Source organism: Lynx canadensis, chromosome B2 (assembly GCF_007474595.2).
Source record: "Lynx canadensis isolate LIC74 chromosome B2, mLynCan4.pri.v2, whole genome shotgun sequence".
NCBI classification, from domain to species: domain Eukaryota; kingdom Metazoa; phylum Chordata; class Mammalia; order Carnivora; family Felidae; genus Lynx; species Lynx canadensis.
Window position 1 is genome coordinate 144,892,374 of NC_044307.1, and position 23,675 is coordinate 144,916,048.

The following is a 23,675-nucleotide window of genomic DNA, read 5'->3' on the forward strand; positions in this document are numbered from 1 at the left end:
TCTCTCTCTCAAAAATAAATAAATGTTAAAAAAGGGTTTTTTGTTTGTTTTTGTTTTTTTAATATGGGCTACAGCCTGGAGCAGGAGACACGTGGACATAGAAATCATTGCTAACTCGGTGGTAGATCTGCTTTATTTAGTAGCCGAGGGCAAGGAAGGTGAGGACAATAAAAACCGCCCATCGGCGAGCCCCCGCTGTGTGGCCTGCACACTACCAGGTGCTCTATCCTACGCAGCATCTGTCACCGTAAGGACATCCCTGCACCCTCCATAGCATTAACTCGACACAAAGAACAGTAATAGCAGCCAACACATGAAAGGGTATGCTCTGTGCATCAGGTGGTTTTCTGGCGCTTTATAGACCCCAGGAGGGTGTTAGCCTCGCTTGACAGATGAGAATACTGGGCCGGTCAATGAGTTGCCGAAGGTCAAGAGCTGGTGAGGGGATGAAGCGGGCTGCATAGAGGCAGCCTGGCTTCCCGAGTCCTTGATCCGGAAGGACAAAACGTGTCTGTGCTCTACCCGCCTCTGGGAGCTTCCAGAAAAGCAACACGAGTATACAAAGCTTTTCTGAGGATGGGGTGGGGTCTGGGGAGAAGAGCTAGAGAAATTTTGAGAAAACACATGGCCAGATAGGCTAGGCCAGGGCTGGGTGAGCGCCGTGGGCAGTGTGGACCGGTGCGGCGTGGTCAGCACTGCCCCAGGCTGCGACCCCGCGCGGGAAGACCCAGGAGGCACGGGACGCGGCAGCCCAGGGCCCAGGACGCCAGGGGCCAGTGCGGACACAGTCCTGCGGACCTCCGGGCGCGAGTCAAGAAGGTAAAAACAACGCTCAAAGCAACCAACACCCTCTCCGGGGGCGCTTTCGGGCCAAGAGTAGGTCGCAAAGGCCCGGGCTTAAGGAGCCCCAAATGCAGCCCGAGGTCCTCTCCCACTTGGAACTTGCGGAACGCGAACGAGGCGCTTGGACTCCGTAGCCCGCCCAGCTGCCTTTTTGAAAAAGTTGGACCATCTCCGAGATGTCGCCGAACTCGAATCCCGCCTGGAGCCGGCTGGGCGGCGGGTCGCGCGGGGCGGCCCCTGAGCGCCGAGGGCTTGGAGGGCCCGAGGGCGTCTCCGGGGGCACAGGCGCGGGACGCGGAGCGCGCGGCGTCCGTCCCCGCCCCGCCACCCCCCCCCCCACCTCCGACGCCGCCCTCGGGGGCCTCCGAGGGGCCGCGACCGAGACCGGAGGGTGACCCTGCAACTTCCTTCTGGAGCGCGACCCCGGGGCCGACCGCAGAGCAGGCTGCCGGCGGGGACCGAGCGGAGCCCCGCGCCAGGCCGGAGGCGGCCGCGGCCGCCACTCGCGGTCCCGGGCCGGGCCCCCGGCGCGTCCCCGGGGAGCGCGGCCCGGGCGGGCGGGAGGCGGGGGCGGCGGGCGCGGCGCCCGGGGGCGTGAGGCGGGGAGCGCGGGGCGGGGTGAGGCGGCGGCCGGCGGCGGGGCGCGCGCTCACTCGGAGGCCGGGCGGCGGGCGGCAGGACGCGCCCGCGGGGTCGCGCACCATGCCCTCGTTCGACGAGGCGCTGCAGCGGGCCGGCGAGTTCGGGCGCTTCCAGCGGCGCGTGTTCCTGCTGCTGTGCCTGACGGGCGTCACCTTCGCCTTCCTCTTCGTCGGCGTGGTCTTCCTGGGCAGCCGGCCCGAGCGCTACTGGTGCCGCGGGCCGAGCGCCGCCGCGCTGGCCGAGCGCTGCGGCTGGAGTCCGGAGGAGGAGTGGAACCGCACGGCGCCCCCCGAGCGCGGCGGCGACGCCGGCTGCCGGCGCTACCTCCTGGAGGCGGCCAACGGCAGCGCGGCGGCGGGCGCGCTCAGCTGCGCCGACCCGCTCGCCGCCTTCCCCAACCGCTCGGCGCCGCTCGTGCCCTGCCGGGGCGGCTGGCGGTACGTCCAGGCCCACTCCACCATCGTCAGCGAGGTACGGGCGTCGGGGCTCGCTCGCGGTGGGGGGGTGGGGGGCGGCGGGGCGGGGGAGAAACCCCCGGCGGGACGGGACGCCGCGGGGAAGGGCCGCGGGGGCGCCGGCACCTGTTGGTTGCCTGGGGGGAGGGGGAACCGACCGGGTTCATCCCGCGCTCGGAAGCGCTGCGTCCCGAGTGCCCGGGGAAATGCCTCTCGTGTGTGTCCCTCTGCGGGGGGAGTGGACGGGGGGTGGGGTGGGGGGATGCTTGGGTTTCGGGAGGGAACGCAAGCTGGGACGGACGCTGAGTTGGGAGACGCTCCGCACGCCCCTCCTGGGGAATCCGAGCGGCCAGCGCGCGGCGCGTCGTCGCCCCCCGAGGGGTTTGCGCCGCGGGGGGCGATGTTGGGTGGGCTCGCGGCGGGGAAGCGCAGCCCCGCGGGGCGGGCGGCTCGCTGGGGGCAGGGCCCGAGTGCTTTGTGGTCTTCGGGGGGTCAGGGAAGGGCGAGACGGTGCCTGGTTGCCCGAACGATTACGTGAAGCGCGAGGGCACGAAGGTCAAGGCTCTCCCGGGTCGCGATTTTGGTAAAACCGCTTTGGGGGCAAAGAGCAACATCGGAGCGAAGTTGGGAGAGCTGAGGTTTTGAATTGAGAGTTTGGGGGCGCCTGGGGAAGGGCTCGGTTGGTTAAGGGTCTGACTTCAGCTGGAGTCGTGATCTCCCAGTCCGCGGGTTCCAGTCCGGCCTCAGGGTCTGTGCTGCAGCTTGGAGCCTGGAGCCCGGAGCCTGCTTCCGACTGTGTCTCCCTCCCTCTCTGCCGTTTACCCCACTCATGCTCTGTCTCTCAAAAATGAATAAACGTTAAAAAAAATAGAAGAGTTTTAATTCTTTCTTTCTTTCTTTTTTCCCCCTTCTAATAAATTACAGGGGGGCAGCAGAAGAGGCTTCAAGCCTTACGAAGCAGACCCCCTCCCACCTTCCTGGGAGTGGCTGCTTGGGGCAGGTGGGGGCAGTCCCCCCATTTCCCTAGGTGTGTTTGGGCATGCAGTGCATTGGGGGTTGTGTGGCCCCTCAGCCCTGGCTGCACGGCCGTTCCTACCCCGGGCTGGGAAGGCAGTTTGGCCGTCTTTATCTGCGGGGGGGGGGGGGGGGGGGGGCTGCCTCTGTGGGGGCTGGGTGGCAGGAACGAGCAGTTTCATTGAACTTCGTCTGCAATCCTAGGTCAATTTAATGTCTGAAAGAAACGATTGAATGTGCTCAGGCAAATTAGGAAAGAAAAACTTTTGTCTTTATTGTCATAAACATTTTAAAGCACCTGCATGAATAATGGAGAAAACACTAGATTCAGCTCTAGCAGTGTGTCACTGTTGATGGTATTCTTTGGTCTGGTGTCACTGGTGTTGGGGTGATTGATCTTTGAGTTCGTGCATATTCTTTTTTTACAGTTTATTTCTTTTTTTAAAATTTTAACATTTATTTATTTTTGAGACAAAGAGAGAGAGCGTGTGAGCAGGGGAGGGGCAGAGAGAGAGGGAGACACAGAATCCGAAGCAGGCTCCAGGTTCTGAGCTGTCAGCCCAGAGCCCGATGTGGGGCTGGAACTCACGAACCGTGAAATTGACCTGAGCTGAAGTCCCAGGCTTAACCAACTGAGCCACCCAGGGGCCCCACAAATCTATTTCTCTATTTTGAGAGAAAGAGAGTGAGCAAGTGAGCGGGGGAGGGGCAGAGAAAGAGGGAGGGAGAGAGACTCCCAAGCAGGCTCTGCACTGGGAGCCATATGTGGGGCTTGAACTCCCGAACCTTGAGCTGAAATCAAGAGTCCCACACTTATCCGACTGAGCCACCCAGGTGCCCCCAGTTCACGCATATTCTGTAGAGTGCCAAGCGTGTGTGGTGCCGTACTATGTGCTGTAGAACTCCTGGCAGCCCAGCCAGGCAGTGTGTGTGTGCGTGTGTTTGGGGTACTTTAATTTCTATCTAACCTGTGGGTGATGCTGATGACTGCTGTATAAACTATGCTGGCCTTGTGGTTAAGGATCTCATAGTTGAAATGGGCAGGGGGTGGACTTCGGTAGGACGGGGCATTGTCACTAGTACTTGCTTAGAGCCGCACCGGTTAGGTGGCTCCGTGTATAGCCCTTCACCTGGCTGCTCAGTGCCTACTTCCCAGGCAAATCGGAAGATACCATTTGGAGAGAGGACACCTGATTTGTGAAGACATATAAGCCTCAAATGAAGAATCAGATGAGCCTCTAAAGCTAAAGGCACACGCACTCAAGCGGGGTTTCTGTGAGCAGACGTGATCCCTAGACATTGGAGAAAGGAGACGTAAAAATCTGTGAGTTGGTGCCCCAATGCTTTAGAAACATACTGGAGTTGTTTCAAGCGATCTGGGCTTATTTCAAGGAGGGACAGGTAGTTTTATGAAGGTCAGTGGCTCCCCAAAGGTAGCGCGTGGCAGGTGGAAGGGCAGGAGACCCGGTGTGGCACTGTCTGCAGCGAGCTGGGTGGCTCGAGTGGATCACTTAACCTCCCTGGGCTTAGCTTTCTCATCTGTAAAATTAGAGGTTGGATGACGTCCTACAGATGCCGTTCATCAGCGGTTTCGCTGGATTGCTGCTCCGTGCGCTTAGAACAAAGATAAAAATCTTCAAGGAAAAGTTGAATGGTAGTCAGCAGGCACTCCTTAAGGCCACCGACAAGTCTTTGAAGCATGTTGGAGAGTTTTGTTTTGTTTTCTTTTTAAGTCCCAAACTGTTTGCTTCTTCTGGCTTGTTTGCTTTTAATGTATTGATTCTTAAGAGGAACCCCCACCTCCCCCCCTTCCATTTAGGAAGTTCCGCCATTCAGAGTGACTCATTCGCTTTCAGAGTTCTGCCTGGCTGATACTTTGCTGCCTTGGGTTTTGAATAGGATCTGTTTAGTTTCTGTGCTTTCATATTCTGTCAGCATTCAAGGAACTATCCTTCCGTGTTTGGTTAACACGGTGTATCCAATGTGTTTTTATAGGCTCAGAGTCTAACGTATTAATCGTGGAAAGAGGGTGAACTGCAAGAGTTTAGAAGGGAGAAGGGCAGACCAGACTCCCGGATGTCTCTATCTGGCTATTCTTTTCTATTTGCACCCCTGTGAGGAGACATCGCTGTCCCGGCTTTGTAGAAGAGGTACCTGAGGTGGAAGGACCTGCCAGAGTCCCAGACCTTTTAAGTAGCCCAGTTGGGATCAGATCTAAGGGTCGTGAATGTAAATCGTCCTCCTGTCCTCCATACGGCGTTTGAAGTCTTCGGGAAAGTCCAGGCAACTTGGACTTGGTTCTTGGAAAGGCTTCCCCTTTCTCCTCATCCCCGCCAACCACTCACACTTTAGAAGCTGCAGGAAATCCCGGGGGCCTCTTCATGTTGACTTCATTCCTCGGGCCAACCTGCCATTGAATTTCATTGCCCGGTGGCAGGAACGGGGTCAGCCATACAGCCAGACCGGCGGATGAGAATGGCTGTCTCCTCTTGATGTGGACATTGCAGAATGGACATTGGCACCTCACCCACTGTCTTTCCATCTTTCGAAGCAGAACGGCTCCGGGGAGTGAAGTCAGAAGCCAAGGCCAAGTGCAGGGCCATTTAAATCCAGCTCCCTCAGTTACTTCTCTTGCTCAAGGCGAGGCAGTAGATTTTCCACCTGCATGTAGCTTTCTCAGCGCAGACTTTCTAAGTCTGAACCTTGGCTTCGTCTGCTTGTCAGACACTGGCCAGAATTAAGCATTAATTCTGATATAAGCAGAATTAAGATATAATGCAGAGAAGTCCGAGCCCCCTCCCCCCACCCCAATATTTCAATTCATTGCCTAGAGAGTGAGTCTTTGAAATGGATGTTAGGACTTTTAAATGCTTGCTTGTATACCATAAATGGGAGAAAGAAAGAAAGAAAGAAAGAAAGAAAGAAAGAAAGAAAGAAAGAAAGAAAGAAAAGAAGGAAAGAAAGAAAGAAAGGAAGGAAGGAAGGAAGGAAGGAAGAAAGAAAGAAAGAAAGGAAGGAAGGAAGAAAGAAAGAAAAAGAAGTTCCCTCTAGGGTCTCACTAGGAACTGGGCTTCAGAGCACCTTTTAAAAATAGTCCGAATCATGCTTATTTTTCCTTTCCAGATCTTTTTTTTCCCACAATAAAAGTAAAGTCCATTTGAGGGAAGTAGCCGGAGAGAGTGATGGCTGCTTTGATCTGTGGGGCTTCACATGTCTCTGCTTTGCCTCTTGAATGTCTGTCCCACGACATAAGGTCAACCCACAGACATCAGTGCCGCCAGCATCCTGGCCTCTCTGTTGTCAAGCATGGAATTGCGCTGCTGTGGAAACTGGAGAAAATCTATCCAGGCCCACGTTTTAGTCTGTGCTCAGTCTCTGATTTGCTCTGGGTACTTGCGAAAGATCTTGCTTTTGTACTGTTTTTATTTCTAATATTATTTGGACCTCCTTTTTTTTTTTTTTTTTTTTTTTTTGGCTATATCAACCTCACCAGGAGGACATCTGTTTTATTACTACTTTGAAGATCCAAATATGTGGCTGTTCATTTTCATTTCATTAATTTCTCCTCTTTATTATTCTTGTTTCTTGGATTTACTTTTGGTATGCTTCTTCCGATTTACGTTCGATCCATAGCTCAGTTATTTTCAGCCTTTCTTCTTTTCTAGTATAAATATTTAAAGCTATAGATTTCCTTCTATGTACTTTTTTGACTGTATCCGACAAGTTTTGAAAAGCTAATTTTAATATTTCATTCTCAGTATTTGTAATTTCCATTATTGTTTTCTCTTTGGCCCATGATTTATTTAGAGGCTTGTTTTAAACTTTCAACTGTGTGCTGATGCTTTTATCTTTTAATTGTTGACTTTTAATTGTTGTTTAATTGTTTAACTTTGGAGTGGTCGGAGAACAAGGTCTGTGTGACACGGCCTCTTTGGACTTTATCGAAACTTGCTTTTTGGCCTTTAAGAGGTCGATTTTCATAAATGTTCCCTGCGTGCTCCACAAAAATGTACAGTCTTGGGACACATGGGTGGCTCAGTAGGTTGAGCGTCAGACTTCAGCTCAGGTCATGATCTTGCAGTTTGTGGGTTCGAGTGCCATGTCTGTGCTAACAGCATGGCTCCTGGAGCCTGCTTCAGATTCTGTGTCTCCCTCTCTCTCGGCCCCTGCCCCCCTCCCTTGTGCTCTGTCTCTCTCTCTCTCTCAAAAATAAATATTAAAAAAAAAACAACGGTGTACAGTCTTTAGCTGTTGGGTGCAGGGTTTATAGATGCCCCATATTTGAAGCTTGTCACTTATGCTGTTAAACTTTCCATTTGCTTGGTCTGTCAAAATTAACTCACAGGTATTGAAATTTGCCATTATGTTTGTGGGTTTGTCAGTTCCTCCCTATTTTTCCAGCAGACTTAAAAAGTCACATACATGGGGCAGTTTTATTAGATGTCTGTGTCTACAAATTTAGAATTTGCTTTTAACCTACATACTGAATTGAACCTTTTATAGGTGTAGGGACCCTATCTAAAATCCATGCTGTATATTGTTTTAAGGTCTCTTTTGTTTGAGACTGATGTAGCTACTCCAGTTTTCTTTCAGTTAATATTTGCCTGCTGTATTTTATGTTATCTCTGACTTTCAAGCTTCCCATGTTCTGATATTTATATGTATCTTTTATAAAATGCATTTAACTTTATTTAGTTTTTAACTGCTATGCTTAGTCTCTTTATGTTCATTGTATTAATTGGTATATTTGAGCTTGTTATACTACACTATTTTCTTTGTCTTGTTCTTTCTATGCTTTTTTCCTTCCTTTAAAAGATGATTTTTCAATTTGTTTTTCTTACTCTATTTTGTTCCTTCGTTTGTTTGGAATTTAGATTTTTTATTTCAATTCTTTCAGTGGTTACCCTTGACATTTTACTATGTTTACTTCACAGAGCCTAAATTTAATACTGCAAACTTCTCCTCAACAAGTTAGGAATCTATTTATTTATTTATTTATTTATTTATTTATTTATTTATTTATATTTCTGAGAGAGACAGAGAGAGAGAGAGAGAGAGCACACAAGCAGGGGAGGGGAGAGGGAGAGAGAGAATCTGCTATCAGCACAGAGCCCAATCCCATGACCCTGGGATCCATGACCTGAGCTGAAATCAAGAGTCAGACACTCAACCAACTGAGCCACCCAGGTGCCCTGAGAAGATTTTATTTTTAAGTAATCTCTGCACCCCACATGGGGCTCAAACCCACATCCCTGAGATCAAGAGTCACACGCTCCACTGACCAAGCCAGCCATTGTTCACCATTATTTTTGAAAGATGGTTTTGGTAGGAAAATAGTTCTGTGTTGCCAATTATTTTTCCTCAGTGCTTTGAAGATGTTACTTCTGTCTTAAGGCTTTCATTTTGCTTTGGAGAAATCTGCTGACCATCTAACCATCCTTTTTCTCTCAGGTTGTATCTAAGTGGGTACTTCTTTTGTTTACCCAGATTGGTGTACGTTGCCTCTGAAAGGCATCTGGCATATAATAGGCACTCAGTAAATATTCATTAAATGAACCAATTGTTGTATTTCCTTTAACTGTGAATTTTGGTTCTTTTTAATAAGTCCTGGGTAACTCTCAGCCATTATCTCTTCAGTGTTACCTTTTCCATGCTCTGTTTTTTCCTTTTGGGATTCTAATTAGACATAAGTTGGACCTTCTTTTGCTGCCCTTCCTGAATCTTTTTTTTTTTTTTTTAAATTTTTTTTTCAACGTTTTTATTTATTTTTGGGACAGAGAGAGACAGAGCATGAACGGGGGAGGGGCAGAGAGAGAGGGAGACACAGAATCGGAAACAGGCTCCAGGCTCCGAGCCATCAGCCCAGAGCCCGACGCGGGGCTCGAACTCACGGACCGCGAGATCGTGACCTGGCTGAAGTCGGACGCTCAACCGACTGCGCCACCCAGGCGCCCCATGCCCTTCCTGAATCTTAACATTATCTCATATTTTCTATTTCCATACCTACATGTATGGTCTAGATATTGTTTCAGACCTACCTTCCAGAACACTGCCTTTCTATTCAGAGATTTGGAATCAAAGGACTGAGGTGGGGTTTGGGAATCTTCATTTTTCCCATGGAGGTGGTCCATGGAGACATGCTGAGTGTTTCTTTATGAGGAGCATGCCGAGAATATCATGAGAGGAACAGCCTTATGTGTGGTTGAAGCAAGTGCCACTCCTCCAGACACTCTGAGACCTTGGGACAAAAGCATCATCCCTTTCCCTGGAGGCACGAGTCCCAGATTGTATCTGGTGAAAAGCCGCTGTTGATCTGCAGAAGCTTGGGCTCTCCAGAGATGGGCAACTGACAGCAAAATCCCATAACTGACTGGGCTGGGGTGCCCACAGCTGGACCACACTCCCTGCGAATTTTGGCAAACCTGAATAGAGCTGTGGGGAGAGTCAGGGGCACAACCGAATGGGATATCCAACAGATATGGCATTGATATTTACACTTTCTGATGTATCTTTGGGATTTGATAGATCTGGGCCTAAATGCCAGCTCCTCTGTATTTCAACTTTGAGGGCAAGTCACAGAATCTGCCTCAGCCTTGGTGTCCTCAGCTCTAGAATGGGCGTAATGACACCTACCATGATGATGGGTAGGTGTTATTACCTACCAGTAGGAGGAGGAGGGAGAGAGAGAATTAGTGGTGTGCCAGATTTGATCCTGCAGCTGTAGCTTGCAGAATCCTGGTCTAGCATAATACATCACTAATAAACTTGGCTTTAAATATAAAGAAAAAAATCTCTCAGACATTAATTTGCCCTTAGGGCAGACAATACCCTGTACTTTCCTCCTGGACACACACGAGATTGTATTTCCCAGCTTCCTTTGCAGCTAGTAGGTCATGGGACAGAGCTCTGGTCAGTGAAGATGGGAGAAGTGATATGTGACTCTGCCAGGCCCGGAGCCCGAATAACCTTCCTCCGGGTAATCCCCATCTCTTCCTTGCTTCCCTCGCCTTCCAGCAGAGAATGCTGATGCCCTAAAACATGGTGGAGTCCTTAGATGGAAGGAGATCCATCCCTGAAAGCCTGTGGGGAGGAAGTCTACATGGGAGTGTGAAATTAATGAGAAATAAACTTTCTTGTATTAAACCACTGATATTGGAGGGGCTGTTTGTTGCATCTCTTAATGTGAGCCCACCCTGACTAACACACCATTTGAGCATATTTTCTGTAGGTTGCACGTCCCTGATTAAATGGTAGGGAAGCTTGTTCCTTCAAGACAGTCCTCCCCTTGGTCTTTGCACAAGGCCACCCTGTCCCTGCCTGTGGGCATCTAGAGCCCTACAGGCCCCTGGCCTCTCTAGCACCCAGTGCTCCAGCCGCCCAGCTGCCCTCTCCAGGCTCTGGAACGTGCTGTTTCCTTTTCTCAAAATACCTTTCTTCTTTTTCCATAAGGCTGTTCCATTTTTTATGCAGCTGGGAGTTACCTATTCCAGAAGTACCTTCCATAATTTCCACGTGCCCTCCACTCCCCACCCACACACACACCTGCCACTACCCTCGGGGGTATCTGGATTCCTTTCTCTGCCTCAACACCCTCACTGTATGCTAACTGTGCTCATCATTGCCTCCTTTGTCAGACTACAGGTTTCTTGAGGGCTGAGAACGTGTTCAGTAAATATATGTGATGAAATTACATGGTGTGTAATTTTTTTTTAATTTATTTATTTAAATTCAAGTTAGTTAACCTACAGTGTAGTCTTGGTTTTAGGAGTAGAATCCAGTGATTCATCACATACATTCAACACCCAGTGCTCATCACAAGTGCCCTCCTTAATACCCATCCCCCCCCACCTTCCCTCCAGCCACCCTCAATTTGTTCTCTGTATCTAAGAGCCTCTTATGGTTTGCCTCCCTCTCTGTTATTATCTTATTTTTCCTTCCCTTCACTTCTGTTCTTCTGTTTTGTTTCTTAAATTCCACACGTGAGTGAAATCATATGATATTTGTCTTTCTCTGCCTGACTTATTTGCTTAGCATGATATACTCTAGTTCCATCCACGTTGTTGCAAATGGCAAGATTTCATTCTCTTTGATTCCATTTTATGTATATGTATGTATGTATGTGTGTGTGTGTACACACACACACACACACACACGCACACACACACACATCTTTATCCATTCATCCATCGATGGACATTTGGGCTCTTTCCATACTTTGGCTATTGTTGACAGTGTTGCTGTAAACGTTGGGGTGCACGTGCCCCTTCGAATCAGCACTTTCACATCCTTTGGATAAATACCTAGTAGTGCAATTGCTGGGTCACAGGGTAGTTCTATTTTTAATTTTTTGAGGGACCTCCATACTGTTTTCCAGAGCGGCTGCACCAGTTTGCATTCCCACCAGCAGCGCAAGAGGGTTCCCCTTTCTCCATACCCTCGCCAACATCTCTTGTTGTCTGAGTTGTTCATTTTAGCCATTCTGACAGGTGTGAGGTGGTATCTCACTGTGGTAATTTTTGTGGCTAAATTAGTGAGTCAATGAGAAAAGGGTTGAGTGACAAATTTGACCCCCGTTACAATTTTGGTCAAGCCAACCCTGAAATTGACCTTCGTAGATTAACGTCAGCTCTTGTCCCCAAACAGGCTGCCCCTTGTTCTTTCTCTTTTACTTTAATTTTATGTTTTAATTTAGGGAAAACGGACATTTCAACAATTCCAATATATTGAACGTGATGTATTTGGTATAATTTGAACGGCTGTGTTGTTGCACTTTCTTAGGCATTATTCAGTTTCTCTCCGCAGCGTCTTGTTTTCAGTGAAGGTCTTACACAGATGTCACTAGTTTTATTCCTGGGTACTTGTTGTCCTACTGATGGCACCGTACGGGCCTCCTCCTCACCCCATGAGGTCTGACGAGTCCTCAGGTGGCCACGGCCCTGCAGAAACTGCCCCCATCCCCACGCCGAGGCCGAGGGGTGACAGACCACACCCCTGTCCCCTGTCTGCACAAGGGTGCTGCCATCCTCAGAATCCTAATTTAGGGGATGTGACCTGAAACAGGAAAGGAACCAGGGAACAGAACTTCTGGCTCTTCGGGGCCATAATTGTTATGTGCTGACGTCCGCTGGGCAGCAAAGGCTATTTGTTCAGCTGTCCTGGCACACTTTTTGGCACATGTGCGTCTTCGACCTAGCCACGCTCCAGAAGCAGCTGCACACGGGTGCAGGGCCTGGCTCAGCCAGGGGCTTACGGGGGCCTGGCTCTCAACGGTTCAGAGACCCAGGGCTGAGCCCCCCAAAGCTGTGGAGAGGGCAGACACTGCCTACCTTTCAGAACCAAATAAAACCTTTCTAACACTCTTCCTCATCTTTCCCTTTCCTGAACCACGGCCAAGAAAGAAAGTGTATTTCTGTTCTATGAGGAAAGTTCTCTAAAGCTCCTGGTATCGCTTTTTAGAATGATAAATAATGGTTAATGCCATTGTGTCCGGGTGAGAGATCAGTGACGTGGCTTTTCAAGGATTGCTGGGTTCTAACTGTTCCATGCTTTTTTTTTTTAATTTTTTAATGTTTATTTATTTTTGAGAGAGACAGAGACAGAGACAGTGCACGAGCAGGGGAGGGGCAGAGGGAGAGGGAGACACAGAATCCGAAGCAGGCTCCAGGCTCTAAACTGTCAGCACAGAGCCTGACGTGGGGCTCGAACTCACAAACCATGAGATCATGACCTGAGCTGAAGTTGGATGCTTAACCGACTGAGCCCCCCCGATGCCCCTAACCATTCCATGCTTGCAATAAAGCAAAGCAACTTTGGGGCTGGCTGTTGAGTAGTAATAGAGAAAAACAGCGAGGGATGCGGTTTAGGGCCTAATGAGAAGGTGAATATGAATAATGAATGTGATTTTAACAAATTCTTTAAAGTTAAATTCTGCCGACAGTGTGGGCCCTGGGGCAGCACATCATTCAAAGTGTAAGATTGATTCAGTAATTTCACCTCAAAAGCTGTGTTCAGGAAAATTAAAAATGAAAGTCAGGGAACGAGCATAGTGATTGTTGTTGAATAGTTTCTAAAAGCTTAGACCGTGGTCTCTGACGAATCAGAGAAGCAGACGGCATGGTAGAAAGAGAACCTGGTCCAAGATGCAGAACCCCGTCACAGGTTTCTGTGAGCCACTGGGGGCAGTGGGCCACATCTGTGGACCTCTGTCAATTAATTGCCAGTGGATTTCCAAGGTTCCTCCGTGTCTATCCTTCCACAACCAAATCCGTTATCAGGCTCCTGATGTATTTAATCCCTGACCCTGAGCTCAGCGTCATCACATTCCAGTGTCTTGGAATGAAGCTAACTTAAAGCCTACAGGTGTTAGTTTCTGGAAATCAGGATGGATTCCTCCCCAGGGCGCCTTTCTTTCGGGTGGGCATGCTGTGTGCCGTGAGTGATGTCCACAGGAGCACAGGGGAATGTGGTCGATGGGTGTCCCTGCACCCTGCAGAAGGTGCCCGTCCTGCCTTCTTCAACATTGATTCTAGACCCCAGGACCTCGTGGAGAATCTGAAAGGGACGTGCCACGGGCCACGCACACAACGAAAACTCCCAGGGGGAGGCAGGGGGGAGTGCAAGCCTAGACTTCAGAAACAAAGGTGATTATGATGCTGTCTGATCTGGTCTTGGGAGGCAGGTGACTCCTGCTTTGGGGCAGGAGCAGGGGAGATGACCAAGTGACAGGTGGGTCTCTGGCTTTCCATTTGAACGGCGATGGCTGGGGCCGGGAGTTGAGACAGTAACATGGGAAAATGAACAAGAGCTTCACAAGCCTGTCCGTACTCACACCCTTTGCCCTCAGTGATCTGATCATTAACGTTCAACCATGAAACTTAACATTGAACGTCTGTGCCAAAACATTTAAGTATTTTAAGCAATCCTGACAAGGTTGCGTCCGTTAAAAGGGCGTGTAACATTTCTTTTATGGGGTTTGTTAACTTACGCTGCGCTGATTTGTAATAAAACCCAAAGGTGAGTGTGGGAGACCATGTTTTCTGGTTCCTTAGAATAGAGTTCAGAGACCCACTTTGACAGGCTTCAAAACACCTGGGAAGTTAGACGCGCACTTCCTCACAGGTGCAGGTGATGGCAAAGCAGAGCGCACAGTGAGAGAGTTTCTTTTGTATCATCAGTCAGAATTGTTTAATTTCTCTTGACTTCGTAACGCAGAAATAGGCGTTTCACCTACAAGACCTACATTAGCACATCAGGATATGGGATGCAAGTTTCTCTGGTCTGGAACGAAAGTTGACTTCATTACTGCCGGTGTCACACGGGGGCGGCTTTGGAAAGTGGCGGTGTTCTGTGAAACGCCACCGGCACCGCGGTGTCCAGCACGAGAGACCCAAGTAAGGCCTGTGGTTAGGTGAAGTTAGACGAAGCCAGGGCCTTGGCGGGTCCCGCTGGCCACAGAAGAAGGAAGCGACACAGAAAAACCAGCCCTGACTCTAAGGCACCGGGGCCCGTGACACTGTTGGGTCCCAGCGAAGTCCGACGGCTTTGAAAGTTTTTGCCGGTAGCGTTGTCGGGTTTCTGGGGTCACCGCCCGTGTCCTCGTGAGCCAAGGAGGCTGAGGGGACTGCCCCCCCCCCCCCCGGGAAGACAGCGCTTCCCCAGGGCAGCCTGGACCCCCTCCCGGGCTCCTCTCCTACACGCTGTCCATCCTCCCTGCTCGACAGCGGCTCACGTCTCAGACGCCTTTTTCAGTTGTGGCTTAAGTCCCACGTACGCACAGGGTGGCTCTGATTTCAGGGGCTTCGGCCAACTGGAAGTGCCGTGCGGCCCACGGCACAGGATGAAAGACAGCATGTGTGTCTCCATCCCCGGGGAAGGGACGCCACCAGCTGAGGCCTCGGAGACGTAAGCAGAAGGGAGAGGCGCCAGGGCCTCTGGTTCTGAAGATGGTGGCACATTTATGCAGGGGGGGAGGGGGAAGGGCATGGCGCTCACGGGCTGTACGTTCGATGCGGATGCTGTTCTAACCGCGACACTCGGGAGACACCTGTTCCCGTGCACTGTTCTCAAGTGCGTGGTTGGCAGCCGACACGCGCATGGAAGCCACGGGGATAATTGAACGTATTAAACATCGAGGGTCGAGGTGAAAATTAGGGGGAAGCTCATTAAAACGAATGCGGCACCAACTTTTTAAAAAGTCAAAGAGAGAAAAGAATTTCGGGGTTTCTGTCGTGGACGGGAGATTACTCCAGGATCCCGCCCCGCACCAGTTCTCCGTGTCGCCGTGTCTGGGCAACTTGGGAATGGTGTGACCGATTTCTCTGGGGGCCTCCTCTCCTCTGTCACCCCTGCACCCCTGTAGGATTACGACGGCACCCCCTCCAGGGTGGACGACTTTAAATGAAAGCAGGTCAGGTGTGTTACCAAACCATGTAGATGATTAGATAATGGCCATTTATGGTTGCAAAATGCTGTGAAGAAATGATCAGATTTCAGACCTGAACCGGTGTGGTGTGGCCTGTCTCTAACGTTGAATACGTGGCTAAGGATATAGGCTCATTGGTTGTGTGAAGATGGCAAGTTGCTCAGTTTGACATGTGTCTGGGCTTGGATTCTTTTTTTTTTTTTTTAATGTTTATTTATTTTTGAGAGAGAGAGAGAGAGTGAGTTGGGGAGGGGCAGAGAGAGAGGGAGACACAGAATCCGAAGCAGGCTCCGGGCTCCGAGCCGTCAGCACAGAGCCCGACTCGGGGCTCGAACCCATAGACTGCGAGATCATGACCCGAGCTGAAGTCGGACGCTTAACGGATTGAGCCCCCCGAACACCCTCCAGGCTCAGATTCTTACAAATGGGAAAACTAGCCACTGAGAGGCCGGCACGGAGCGCTGGCCCCTGGGAAGTGCTGAGTGCCTGGCTCTGGTGGTAGTTGTTGATTATAGATATTCAGGAAGTCTACACAGAGAGGCAGCCTGGGTCTGGGGATTAGAGGAAATGGCAAACCCTGGGTCCGAGGAAAGCTTTTGTCTGGCAGACCGCCAAGATTCCAGCACTGAGGGACATGGCAGGGGTCCACCGTCTGGAGCTCGTGGAGCTGGGGCTTAGCAATAAAGACTGAGGAAAGATCCAGGATACGAGGTCAGAGCCACGAGCTTTGACAAAACTTCCCAAGGCTCCTTTCTCCAGCTGTGACCTCCCCCCGTCAGAGAGCTCCACTGATTCCCTTCGTCTCGCTCTTGTCGCTAAAGGTGGCCTCCCAGGCCTGGGTGCGCCTGGTCTGGTCTGGGGGTGAGGAGCCCAGACTGGCTCAGGCCCCACGCTGTGTTCTGACCGCAGGCAGAGCAGAGCACCGCCCGGCTAGGGCCTTGGACTTCCCTGAAACTGGGGAAATCTCGGGGCGCTGCAGGGTGCGGGTGGAAAACCCCGCAGCAGGTAAAGATGTTTTTCTCAAGTTTCACGTAAAAGAGAGCTCTCCTGATTGAAGTTATGGCTGCTTTACTCGCGGTGGTGGCACTGTGGGAGACAAGTGACGGTGTGAGCTGTGTGTTGGTTGGAACTGATGCGTTCTGTGTCCCCAGAGAGCAGGCTGCTGCCAGGAGAGCCCCTGGGGAGGGAAAGAGGACGGCCAGAGGCACACGCTGAGGCCCTGCGACCCCCCCCCCCCAACCCCCGAGTAGAATGTGCTTCTTCTCTGGCCAGTTGGGGTGGCAGCCTGGCGTCTGTCCACTTCCCTGGGCTCCCTGTGGCTCTGGGTGGGGGGTGGCTCACTGTCCGTGATCACTCGCAGCCACACACGTGGCTCTGCCCGCTCCCTCCTGCACTGGCTGCTTGTTGATGAAGCATTTTGGAAAGAAAAGGACTAAGGCATCACTATACCGCGAAGCCCTCTCCGTCGCGTGTTTTCATGCACAACCCCCTGAAATCCTTCAGTAAATCAGGACGGCAAAGCTTCCCCAGAGGTGCTGCGTTGGGACGCACCGCTGTGGCTCCTGCCAACTTTCTGGTCGGGTCAATAAGACACATTTGCCTCATGTTTGGGGGGGGGGGTTTCAAAGTCTAAATGATATCACAGTTTGCTTGTCCTGTCATGAGAAAGTGGCCTCAGAGAGAAAAGACCAAAAGGGTACCTCCCCAGCCCCCCTGCGGTCTGTGAAATGAGCACACAGCAGTGATGGGGGGGGCAGTAATTAGGAATATCGGGATTCAGGTTGAGTGAATTTGGCTAAATTGCTCTCTATATTAAGCAGTCCAGTCCCCTGACTTTGAATAGGCATGAAAATTTAATCCATGAAAGTAGCTTAATCCCTGATAGGGACACAAAGCCGTGCTGTAATATACTACGTGTAACTATAACCTTACAGTTATTAATGCACATTACTGCTTGGAGACTTTTTTCCTTACTAAATTACCGGAAAACGTAGTAAACAGTCAACTCATTTAATCCTCACGCACCCTGGGAGGCAGGTGCTCTTTTGTAGGGAAGGAAAGTGAGGTACAGAGAGATTAAGTAACTTGTCCCATGTCTGGATCACTAGGAAAGATTTTTTTTTTTTTTTTTTTTTAATTTGAGAAAGAGAGAGAGAGCAAGGACGAGCGAGGGAGAGGGACAGACGGAGAAAGAGAGAGAGTCCCAGGCAGGCCCCCTGCCCAGCACGGAGCCCGACGCCTATGCACAGATTTGCACCTTAGAGACTAAATACGTCTCAAGTGTACAGATATCACCTGTGTCTTCGTCCCCTGTGACAGCTGGCCTGAGATGTCCCCGGAGCTGTCTACCCGCAGGGATCAGAGACCCTGGGGTCATGACCTGACTCCAGCTCAAGAGTCAGACACTCAACCCACTGAGCCACTCAGGTGCCAGGAAAAGATATTTTTTGATGTCTGAACCAATAAGAAGTTAATCGATGTCTCCAGAATCTAAACGGGGCTTCTGTGAATCAGTAAGACAAAGGTAACAGGCCTGGTAGGAGAAGTGACAAAGGATGGAGACAGCTTTCATGAAAGTAGACCCAAAAGGCCATCAAGCATAAGAAGAAATGCAGATCCATTCGTAATCAGAGAAATAAAAATGGAACCAAGATAGCGCTTCACACTCATTAGGCTGGTTAGAAACTATAAGCCCAGCAGTGCCAAGGGTTGGTAGGTGGCAGGATGCCTGCTGGAGGGCACGTGCAGCTGTTTTCCATCACAGTCTGGAACCGCGGATGCCCGTGAGCTGTCCCCGTACTGTGACCCAGCAATTCCACTCCTGTGCATTAAGTCCCAAAGGGAGCTCTCAAACCCATCCATCAGGAGGTAGGTATGTTCTCTGCAGCATTACCTGGGTGACAGAGAGTTGGAGGCAGTCTGGGAGAGAGGGAATGTCAGATGCGGTGCATACGCCCCATGCGGTTGTCAGAAATTGTGGGTTAGGTGTTCATATGGCCTGATGGATGGTCCATAAAGCCTCGGGCAGAATAAAAAGGAAGAAGCACAGTGAGGTATAGGATACAATACCATTTACATAACACTAAACATGTGTGGACACAAAAGAATATAGATTCCATAAGAAGACGAGCAAAAAGAGACACCTTAACACATCAGTATAATTCCTTTGTGGGGACGGGATGGAGATAGGAATAGCGATAAAACAGAATCGATAAAAACGTAAGGTAGGGGTCTCGTATAACCAATGACTAGAATACATTATAATTCACCCAACCTTCTTCCATTGAGGCTCAAAAGGGACAAGGGGGTAAAAAGAAAGAAATGGGTTTTTCTGCCAAAGACACTCAAGGGCCTCGTAAGATGTCTTAGAAATCACCCAGCCCCTGGTCTGTTAAATGGATCAGCCTGTAACCTAGGAATATCGACAGGGTCTCACTAGGGTTCTTGCAAACTGTGTTCTTGCCAGTCCTTGGCTTTGCAACGCCCGTCCCTTTCAGCAAAGTAATTTTACTTTTGTCAGTTTTATTTTGGTGTTAAGATTGTTCTGTTTTCTAAGAGCGGAGCTAGAGTTCTTCTAAAATAATATTTGAAAAAACGCAGGATAAATATTCCCCAGGATCCCTTCCAGATCTAAAACTGTATATTTTGGGGCGCCTGGGTGGCGCAGTCGGTTAGGCGTCCGACTTCAGCCAGGTCACGATCTCGCGGTCCGTGAGTTCGAGCCCCGCGTCGGGCTCTGGGCTGATGGCTCGGAGCCTGGAGCCTGTTTCCGATTCCGTGTCTCCCTCTCTCTCTGCCCCTCCCCCGTTCATGCTCTGTCTCTCCCTGTCCCAAAAATAAATAAATGTTGAAAAAAAAATTAAAAAAAAAAACAAAACTTGGGAGTTTGAAATGTCAGGTCCACGTGTGAGTGTATATAAGAAATTTTCCTGGGAAGGTGTTGGGAACTTATCATTCCTAAATGCCTTTTTGTTAGCTTTCAGTACACCATGGAACATCATGTAAGTCTATGTGTAGATTTGTACCTTAGAGACTGAATACATCTCAAGTGTATGGATACCACCTGTGTCTTTATCCCCTGTGACAGCTGGCCAGAGATGTCCCCGGAGCTGTCTACCTGCAGGGATCGGAGACAGCACTGCTGAAGGACAGAGACAGGTGATTTCAGCGGTCACTGGGGATGCTGTGCCCCAGATGCAGACCATTGCGGCACAAGTGGGTCTTTCCTGTACATGTCACATGGAAGATGTCCCTCAGATTCCATCTCAGAAGTCTAATATAAAATGTAATAATTCAACCAAGTCTAGTAGTGCATTCCCAATATTGCTTTTTAATCCACAGTTTTTATTATGCTTTTCTGCGTTCTCGGATATAGAATTTCAGGCATTGCTTTTGTCTTTCAAGATCATATCATCTTCCTATTTGGGAAGCAGAGGTAGCAGATACTGTGCAGAATCTTCGGGGGCACTAGGTTCTTGAAGTCCTGCGACTGGGTAACTCTGCAGGTCTTCCAGAAACAGGATGCTGTAGTCTGTCATCACTGTCCTTTTCGATTTGCCCTCTTTCCTTGTCTTTTGGTTCTTCGGTGAGGTGCCGTCTTCACCTGGGCTCCCCAGAGAGCAGAGCCTGAGACGAGGGTTTGTATATGTGCTATTTCATGCCTTAGCACAGCCAGGAAACAGGGGTGGGGGCAGGGAGGGTGAAGAAGGGGAGAAGGAAGCAGGCGGCCTCACCATTACACCCTTCACGCCTCTGTGCACCCTGCCCCCGAGAATCAGGTGGAGGACGAGGGACAGAGAGCAGAGAGGGTGGAAAGGGGAAGAATTTATCCGCTGGCTCCCGCCTCCCTGAGGTCAAAGTTTCCCGCCCCAGGCATTAACTGGCTCATGCTTTCAGGTTATCCTGCAGAGGGCGCGTGGGGCTCTGACGTAGGAGGGGGAGGTGCAGGGCAAGGGCAGGAGGCCAGGAGCTGGGAAGGGGGGGGGAAGGGAGGGGGGTAGGAGGGTGGGGGAGGGGCGGCCTGCATCAGGCGGTCAGAGCTCCCACAGGGCCAGGTCAGGAGGCAAGTGAGGAATAGTAGATGGGAGGACTTCAGAGACAGTCTGATACTGGGACCAGTAGATCACTAGCTCCTGCACAGACTGGAGCTCACTGGATTTTTGCCTCTCTGTTCCCAAACGCCTGCATGTGGTGGCTCCCCTCCCACCGTGTTTTGCCCAGCTTCGTGTCAGATGCCCTTGCCCCCTGCCTCCTTGCACGGGGCCGCCTTGAATCCCCAACTTGTCCTGTGGAGTTTTCCCCTTCCGAGACTGTGTTCTGCATTCTAGCTTCCATTTTCTTTACAGCTCGCAGAGGGGGCTCTCCATGGGGGACCAGCTGTCCCAGTTTGCCTACCATTGAGGGGGTTTTCTGTGATGTAAGACATTCGGTGCCGGATCTGGGAGAGTCCTTGGCAAGCCGGTGCCGTCGGTCACCTCGAGCACGCTACAAGCAGAAAAAGTGATTCACAAGATGTATAAAAAATGAAAATTTGTGAACAACTTGGTTGTGTAATAGAGGGGAATATGGTTAAATAAACATAGTGTACCCATTTGATATGATACGGCAGAGATGATAAAACCGTGTTTACAGCATCGTAATGCGGACATGCTGGGGAGACAATATTAAGTTAAAACAAAGGGCTGGGCTATCAGTGTGTGCATATTGCACGATTGCAATCGTATGTTTAAAACCTTTGCGTGCAAAATTGGTTGTTGTAAAGCAGGGACCGCCTACACCAAGACCTTGAAAGGAGAGACCTTTTAGTTGCTGTTGCTTACATGTTTTTCTTAATGGAGATCTTCTTTTGCCAAAGTCAGCGCTAAAATACAGGTAAGGCCATATTAACGTTGTGGTCATGCTGCACTTAAAATTGATGAGCAGAGGGGCGCCTGCATGGCCCAGTCAGTTGAACCTCTGGCTCTTGATCTCAGCTCAGGTCATGATCTCAGGGTCGTGAAACTGAGCCCCTAGTTGGGCTCTGCACTAAGCATGGAAGCATGGAGCCTGCTTGGGATTCTCTCTCTCTCTCTCTCTCTCTCTCTCTCCCTCTCCCTCTCCCTCTCCCTCTCCCTCTCTCTCTCTTCCTCTCCCTTACCTGAGCTCTCTCTCTCTCTTTCTCTCTCAAAAACAAAATGAAATAAAACAAAACAAAATAAAATAAAGTAAAATAAAACAGAACGGATAAACAGAATGCGCATGGTTCGTTCAAAGTAACCGCAATTGTTTTGTTCACCTTGATAGGATTGCCGAGAAACCAGGCAAATCTACAAAAACTAGAGCGTGCAAATAAGACCAGGTTTTCAGCAGAGGAAAAAGCTCTCCGTAAGGCCCACTAATGCGAGGTTGTGAAATCCTATAGCTAGTGAAAGAACAGTATTGATAATTTCTTATCCAGCACAAGTACTTAATGGCCTACCCAAAAGCCTCCAGAAAAGAGGGGGCTGTTCAGGGAAAGTCGCCTGGGGAGAAGGAGCCTCTAGCATCAAGGGTATCCAGTCTGGAAACTGTCATAGGTGACAAGATGCCTCTTCTTCAACCCAACGCAAGGTCAGAAAACAAAGCTGGACCTATAATTGCCTGGCTTGCTCTGAATAATCAAAAAGGCGATTTTGCTCCGCTTGGCAGGAATTAAGGGTTGAATCTGACCCGGCTTTAATAGCTAGAGTCGGTTTACATGTGTTAGAGACCGTATTACATTTTGCATTGTCCAGTTTATATTGTTTTACATTAGTGATTTTTTTTTTAACTGTGTGATGAGATGCCCTCACGTGATTCATGAACCATTTATTTATGTGTTTGAGGTTGTGTACTAGGTGGGGTTGTTTTGATCACTGACTTTTATTTCAGTCATAAAAACGTAAGAGCTAGATATGTTCTGGGTACTTTGAATGTATTATGTTAGCATCAAGATAGCCTTATGACAGAAGTCGTTGTTATTTTCCTGTTTTCCGAAGGATGGGACTGAGGCCGTGAAGATGGGCCGCTGTGGGTTGCATTCCTTCTGAGGTCAGCCTCACCCAAGCCAATGACCTGTCTCTACCAACCTGACTCCAGAACAGTGGCTTTCAGAGTCTAGAACCACCTGGAAGGCGTGTGGGGATTGAGATTTCTGGGCCCCACCCCAGAGTTTCTGAGTCAGTCGGGCAGGGGCGGGCCCAAGAATTTGGATTCCCAGCTGTTGCTGATGCTGGGATCCTTGGGACCACACTCGGAGACCCACTTGGTCTAAAAGGAGGTTGGCTTTAGCCCATGAATTTTCATGAGGATGGTGACCGGCTAACCTTATACTTGAATGGAAAACAATGACTGTCTTCAAGTAAGGTTCATATGAGGTTTGGTTCTTCTTAAAAATGCAGCTACTACTCACTGATGTGCCTTCTTTCTCAGTCATATTCTCTTTTAGCCCAATGTCGCCAGATGGGTCTTACGCACACAGCATATTGGTCACAGCACGGTTCTATTTACAGAGCAACCAAGGCTCCCTTTTGTCTGTGAAACGAAGTTCAGGTACCACCGTCTGGCATTGATCTCACGTGCCTGGAGCAGACTGTCCAATGAAATGGGACCTTCCTGTGCTCTGCCAGTGTGGTCCCACCCCACCAGCCACCCCTGAAAGCGCCACCGAGAGTCCTGTCAGCCCCTGGAATGTGGTTCTGGAGGGGCTGTCTATGGAGTGGCCAGGGTGTGCCAGGCACGTCGTAGGTGTGGGGGCGTCCCCTACCTTGTGTTCTTCCAGCTTTCTGTTTCTGTTTCCTCCCCTCAAAGGCCCCCGGGCCCCCAGGACCATCTCTCCTCTTCCTTCTCATCCTCTTTAGATTCAGGCCCAGTTCTGCAGCCCGCATCTTGCACGGCTCTGCTCCCCTGCTCCACGCCTGCCTGGCCAGCCGAGCACGGTCCTCGCCGGTCCTTGGGCCTCCGGTGCTGGCGGGCAGCCTCCCTCCCTCCGGAGACTCCTTCTCCACCGTCTGTCCTCCCCACACCCACCCTTGACCTTCCCTCCTAGCAAGTCCCTTCACTTTCCACTGCTCAGACATAGAAGACTTGGAACAAGAAGCTTCTTGAGTGTCCTGCCACCTATAGGAACTTACCCGTGCCAGCTCCCATCCTAGCCGCCTGACGCCCCTCCCCACGGAAGGGTGTCCCCTCCGCCGTGCCCACTTCTGAGGTGATCGCCCCCTCCCCCGCTGCTCTGTCTCCTGGTGTCCTTTACTGACATCTTTCCCTATCCACGTTTAAAGGTGCTCAAGTGTATCTCATCT

General features: G+C 50.4%; 2 protein-coding genes across 3 annotated transcripts in view; one reads left to right on the forward strand and one right to left on the reverse strand.

Annotated features, from left to right (window-relative positions):
- Positions 1–689: 689 nt before the first annotated feature.
- Positions 690–1,547, reverse strand: LOC115515021 (translation initiation factor IF-2-like). The gene has a single exon (XM_030317127.1). The coding sequence runs from the start codon at positions 1,545–1,547 to the stop codon at positions 690–692; it is 858 nt and encodes a 285-aa protein (XP_030172987.1).
- Positions 1,546–23,675, forward strand: part of SLC22A3 (solute carrier family 22 member 3) — a 96,858-nt gene continuing 74,728 nt past the window's right edge. For both annotated transcript variants that reach the window (XM_030316731.1, XM_030316732.1), the window contains exon 1: positions 1,546–1,956. In XM_030316731.1, the coding sequence (XP_030172591.1) occupies positions 1,546–1,956 (411 nt within the window). The remainder of the gene's footprint in view (positions 1,957–23,675) is intronic.